Consider the following 6,086-nt stretch of genomic DNA (forward strand, 5'->3'; position numbering starts at 1 on the left):
TGATGAACACTGACGAGCATCTTTAATCTACTCCACAAATGCCCCAGTAGCAGTATTATCTGTAGGTACTCCTTTATTTTATCTATTACCAAACTATTCTATATATGATTTATATCACTGAATGTGTTTATTCAGACTTTTCACAGTTTCACAATTGCTTTAAGTAAAATCTTTAAAGGCCAACAGCTGCCAACCTTTATTGGTTGTACTTTATAAGTGTGTCTAGCTGGCTGTATCAGTCATCTGCAAGTACGTATGACTAAGTTTCATATACAGTCATTTGTTATTTGTTTCTGTCTTTTTAGTTGAACACTGTGTGAAATTAAGCTTTGGCTTTCACACTAGGGGATTAGAATTTTTTTTGGCAAGTGTTTTATTTATTTATCGATCAAAAGCAATGTGATGTCTCACCTCCTCCAGCGTGCTGTCTGACAGTCCATAGCTGCTGATGCCCAGCTCGGGCAGCTTCTGATCCAGTTCGGACAGGAAGATGCTGAGGCTGCTGTCCTTGGCAGCGGTCTGAGGCAGGTTGACCACCGCCTCGCGCCCTGACTCCTCCACCAGCCTCGCACCCGGGATGTAAAGCTGTGCCAGGGAGAGCAACGCCGCCAGGTCTGCCGTGAAGACGATGATAAGGGGGAGAGATCATGCGGAGAGTGAGACTTTTAACCTGGATGTCCTATTGTTCTTTCATGAACCAACTCAGCTTACTGTGGAGGTCATACAACAGTTAAACACTCACATGAGCTGCTCTCCTCACTTCCCAGCCCAGTGTCTTCACTCATGGATGACTCACTGTCCTAAAACACAAAGAGAAGTTCTTAATATTTACAGAGGGAGGCTACAGTGACAAATATGATGGTGTAACATGTTGGTAGCAAACTGTTCACCAAGGTGGATTTTCAAGCTTTTTTCATCTACACTCAACTATTTGTCCTTTTAAGAAACTATTTGGTGGGTGAATGTAACAGCGTGAATATAAAATTCTGAATAAAAACCCCTACAAACCTTGAGAGGAGGCAGCTTGTTGGTACTGATGCTGGTACTGGTACTGATACTGGTACTGCTGGGAGTGCTGGTGTCCAGTCCCTCCCTCTTCACCACAGTGAGGTAGTAGCCAGATCCAAGGTTGGATTTCAGGAAGAGCGGCGAGCCACAGCAGCACAGCTTCCCCTGGGAGATGATGGCGATCCGGTCACCTAGCAGCTCCGCCTCGTCCATGTAGTGGGTGGACAGGATGATGGTCCGGTCTGATGGAGAAAGACAGCACAGACGCATATTTACTATTTATTTTACTTGTTGTTATGTAGGTCTTGTTATCTTGAGGTTTTTCTTCAGGTTTAGGAATGGTTCTGTTTATTAGTCTCCAGATTAGAGCTAGTGAATCAGGAAAACTATCAGTATATTTTTATTACCACATGCTCTTGTGTGATATTATGTGATCTTTTAATTCAAGTAAAGACAAATAAAGCTACATGGTTGTCATACAGATTTACAGCAGTATCTTTTAGGCTCGTGTCCCTTTAAAATGGAGTTTCCTCTCATCCCCCCCACTCAGAAGAAACAATGGAGGTCCACATCTCCACAGCACCCTCTTGTCCTGTACCTTTGCGGTATTTGAGAAGCAGATCCCAGATCCCTCTGCGGGAGTAAGGATCAACCCCGGCTGTAGGTTCATCCAGAACAACCACTTTTGAGCCTCCAACAAACGCTATTGCCACAGACAACTTCCTCTGCATGCCACCTGACAGAGAGACAGAGGGACAGAGGGAGGGGGAACAGAAAAAATCTTTATCTTTCAGGACAAAGTTGCCACAACCCTCCAACAATATCTACAGTGGTTCTTTTAAATTGATGAGGTCATGTTTTAGTGAAGAAGTTTACCAGAGAGGTTTTTGGTCTGTTCATGTCGTTTGTGCAGCAGGCCTACGTCGTCCAGGAGAGTGTCCAGCTCAGCTTTCACCTCTTCTTCAGACAAACCCTTCAGACACCCATAAAACCACACGTGCTCCTCCACTGTTAGTCTGAGAGAGAGAGAGAGATACACACAGAGAGAAAAAATCTGTTTAAAACCAATCTACTCCTGGGTATTTCCTGGTGAAAGAAGATCGTACTACTATCAGATGTGACTAATGAAATTACCAGTAACTAATAATAAAATTGCAAAAAAGACGCATCTACAAGAGGAATTTCTGTAAACCATCAAACTTAACCACAGTAAGTCAGAAACAATATGCACTGACAGCCGTTTCTGTGTTGGAAAGATGAGCCTTACATGTCAAACAGGACATTGTGTTGTGGACAAACTCCCAGCGTCCTCCGGATGATGTCCATGTCATAGCGGATGTCCATCCCCTTTATATATACAGTGCCCGAAGTGGGTGGAAATAGGCCAGTCAGGACCGATCTGAAAGATCAGACACATTAGAATAATTATATTATTTAAAACACACCTGTAAATAAGATACTAATGCTGCTGCTGGCTGAGGAACTACATCATCTTACTCATCATATTCAGTAAATCGCTCAAACACTAAAAACATGCTGGCTTTTTAACTACATCCCCAGTTTTACTCAACCAAAGTGATTAATTCTCAATCAAATTCTTGTAAAAAAAACTTTAAACTGTCTTTATACATATAGTCAAAGAACACATCAGTGCTGATAGTGATTGTCTTTCCCTCGTCAGGTCTGCTCCTTACATGGTTGTGGTTTTGCCGGCTCCATTGTGGCCGAGGAAAGAGGTGATCTGCCCCTCGTAGAACTTGAGGTTGAGGTGATTGACGGCCAGTTTGGCTCCCTTCTTGTAGATTTTCACCAGGTTTATGATGTTCACGCCCAGGGTCAGGTTAGTGGGTTCTGGTTCAATGTGATCTGATGACAGAATTTTATATATTTAGAGGGAACAATATACAGTAACTTGGGAGTTACGATGGCTAATTATTAGTGCTATTTCTGTTTTCACAGTGATTTATAATTAATAATAATAATACAAGTGTACTATTTGAGCAAGTCATCAGCCAGACGATCACAATATGTTTTTAAATTTCACTAACTTCACTACAGGACAAAACTCCAAGAGGAAAGGGATTATGGGTATTATGAGCCAGATGCAGCTCCTCAGTCAACATAAAGTCTGGACTGATGCTGACACTCAGTTTCAATCTCCTTGTGTTCTTAAACCTTGAAGTTAATGGGTTTATTGTCTCAGCTCATTAACTTGATTTGTAGTTAACTGGCTTAAACATACAAAACTACCTGTATGGTCTTTGAACATGTATTAAGACAAGAGGAGCAGACTGCAGGCGGCTGCCAAAGAGTGTAACTGGGCAGAATGACACACTATTAAAACTGTCCAATAAATGATGTGACCTCTATGTACAACATTGCTTGTAAATAATGTTTACATGAATAAAACTGAATGATTGTACTTTTGGATGACTGTGACAGAAAACGAGTGTTTTACCTTCATCCTCTTCTGTAGGCACAGGGGGGATCGGTATGCCTGCCTCCAGGGGAATACCACTCCAGTAGTTCAACTGGAAGATAAAGTACCAGGGCCTGGGGATCCCATATTCACCTGGTGTAATAACACACACGTATGCACATGATGCTCATGATGCTCATGATAAAACTGAATCCAAAGCAAGCACCGAACATTTTTTGTGTTTTGTTTTTGACAAAAGAACCAGTTTAACCAGTATTTGTTTGACCACACTGCATTCCTCTTGTAAAGCTGTTTTCAGCAAAGCCCTAAGCCAAAACTACTACAAAACTAATTATTCCTTTATCAATAAAGCAATGGCAGCAAACTGGAATCCTCAGCAAACTAAAATATTGATCGATTGACTGAGTTTTATTTGGACTTTTTTAAGATGGTAAAAAAAATGTTAAATTGTTATCTTCAAACTAGTATCTCTAGTCCTGTCTCTGAAAACTTTAACTAAAACTTAAAGTCCGACACAATTTTAAAAAGGGATCAAACCAAAAGTTTGTTAGTTAGTCACAGACGAGACACTGTGTTCATCTTAATCTGAACCCCCTAATCCAAACTCAACACAAAATAAATTACACACTATAGTTTTAATATCTACAGCCAAGATAACGTTCCAATCTTCATACCAGGAAACACTGCTTCGATGTACCAGGCTGTGACGGCGTAGATGAATGCGTCCACATAAAGCATGACGATAGAGGTAGTGAAGTTGTATGTGTCTCCTTCTACGGGGCTGGAGTGGAGGTTGTTCCACTGGATGCCCACACCTTGCTCTTCATACTGAGAGAAATACTCACAGCCGAAGCCAAAGGCCACAGGGGAGAGGAAACTCTGAGGAAAGAGGAAACAACTATTTTCAATCTTTAATTTAATGGTACATTTTCTGATTCAATGTGGACATTTATTCTTGTTACTGATTAATTTTCTGTGCCAGCAGGAGTCTTTTTCATAGAGCTGTGTATGTGGAATTGGGGAAAGAAACAACTTGATTGAAGCCGTAATTATTTGACTCACAGCGAGGACCCTGTGTTTGGTGTTGAGGCGGTCTCTCCAGGCCACACACAGCACGTAGGGCAGGTAGAGGCCAAAGTATATGAGCCCCCCACATGCAGAAGCCAGGTTGGCTTTGGAGAAGAAGGTGCTGATGAGGAAACACTGCATGATTGTGGCGGTGGCAAACGCCGTCAGGAAGAAAAATACAACAGAGGGGTTGCTGTATGGCAAGATGTCCCCCCACTGGAAATAAGGAGGAGGAGGTTAAACAATGTGTAAAGGAGACAAATTAAATCTTTACATCAGCTTCATCACAATAAGCTTTAAAAAACTTCACAGTATTCTACTTTAATATCAGTCTTCTTATTAATATATTTATTTACAGCTCTACATTTAATTTCCTGATCACAGCCAGACAGCTATCTAGTGTCTGAGTGTGTATTTATCTGTGTGTTTTCTTATTTAATGCATTTTGTATAGAGTTAGTGGCCATCTTGCCTTGAGTAGAGCAATGAGGAGTCCAGCAGAGACCAGGAAAGGAACAATGCTGCTGATGAACCAGCTGAGCCACAGCGTTCCTGTTCCCAGACCCATAATCCTCATGGTTTCCTTCAGCCTCGCCTCCTTCTCGTACACCACGCCTTTGATGATCATGGCCACCGAGTAGATCCAGGCCAGCGTCATGAAGAGTGGCAGAGAGCGATTCAGCACTCGAAGAAAACTGTTATAAAAAAGGTAAACAAAACTGAAATTAATGTGCTAATGCAAAATAATGTACAGCCTAAAGCAGAAGTAAATGCTGTTCAAGATATGGAACATTTTTTAAATAATTAAAATACTTCATGTTTTCTAACTTTTGAAGTTTAAATGAACATTATAGTTCAGAGAAGTGTGGTTGTCAATTCAAGTCTAGATACAAAATATAGACTGTAAGAGTCCCTTTAACAGCTACCATTGAGGTGTCTTTGAGCAAGGCACTGAACCGCCAGCTGCTCCACACAAGTTGCTCAGTAGGAGATTAAGGCTGTAGTGGTCCGTTCCCAGCATGAACATGTGGAACTGTGCACGTAATTTATGAAAACATCAATTTATAGCAACATACACATCATCCACGTAGCAGGGGTAGGGCATCTGCTGGATGTAGATGCCAGTTGTTTGTTTAACTCCAGTCAGGACGCGGCTCACAGCTCTCTCCACCAGGTCCTGGACGTACACGAAGCCGCCCCAGATGTAACGCATGTCACTAAATGGGTCGGCTGCTGGACCAGGATCCCAAAACCTGAAGAAAAACCAACAAATTTATGTTTTTTGAAATCTAAGTGCTGGAAAGGGTCAACACCAAGAACAGAGAATCTGTTTTGTATAAAAAGGAGTTTATGGAATTTCATAAACCCAATAGTAATATATTTTTTCAACATAAGGGGACAAGGGAGCAGGTAATCCTTTCACCCATAATAAAACATGACGATGAACTAAATTTATTTCACCTGACAGCAACAAGTCCCATAGAAAAGAATACGGTTTATGTACTCAATGCTAAATGATTTAAAAGCTGAAACCTAGATTAAGTCGTATCTCAAATTGGTTTGTCCATTTA

The 6,086-nt window shown here is 41.3% G+C and overlaps 1 protein-coding gene across 1 annotated transcript in view; it reads right to left on the reverse strand.

Moving 5' to 3' along the window:
* The window catches only part of zgc:172302 (phospholipid-transporting ATPase ABCA1), a 30,353-nt gene that overhangs the window by 14,158 nt on the left and 10,109 nt on the right, over positions 1 to 6,086 (reverse strand). The window contains exons 14-25 of the mRNA XM_035653775.1: positions 5,592 to 5,768; positions 4,988 to 5,210; positions 4,511 to 4,732; positions 4,123 to 4,327; positions 3,467 to 3,580; positions 2,703 to 2,874; positions 2,276 to 2,407; positions 1,885 to 2,024; positions 1,607 to 1,744; positions 1,009 to 1,250; positions 743 to 800; positions 412 to 614 (exon numbers count right to left, since the gene is read on the reverse strand). Of these exons, the coding sequence (XP_035509668.1) occupies positions 412 to 614; positions 743 to 800; positions 1,009 to 1,250; positions 1,607 to 1,744; positions 1,885 to 2,024; positions 2,276 to 2,407; positions 2,703 to 2,874; positions 3,467 to 3,580; positions 4,123 to 4,327; positions 4,511 to 4,732; positions 4,988 to 5,210; positions 5,592 to 5,768 (2,026 nt within the window). The remainder of the gene's footprint in view (positions 1 to 411; positions 615 to 742; positions 801 to 1,008; positions 1,251 to 1,606; positions 1,745 to 1,884; positions 2,025 to 2,275; positions 2,408 to 2,702; positions 2,875 to 3,466; positions 3,581 to 4,122; positions 4,328 to 4,510; positions 4,733 to 4,987; positions 5,211 to 5,591; positions 5,769 to 6,086) is intronic.

Source organism: Morone saxatilis, unplaced genomic scaffold, assembly GCF_004916995.1.
Source record: "Morone saxatilis isolate NCDOM2014 unplaced genomic scaffold, NCSU_SB_2.0 Contig12, whole genome shotgun sequence".
Lineage (NCBI taxonomy): Eukaryota > Metazoa > Chordata > Actinopteri > Moronidae > Morone > Morone saxatilis.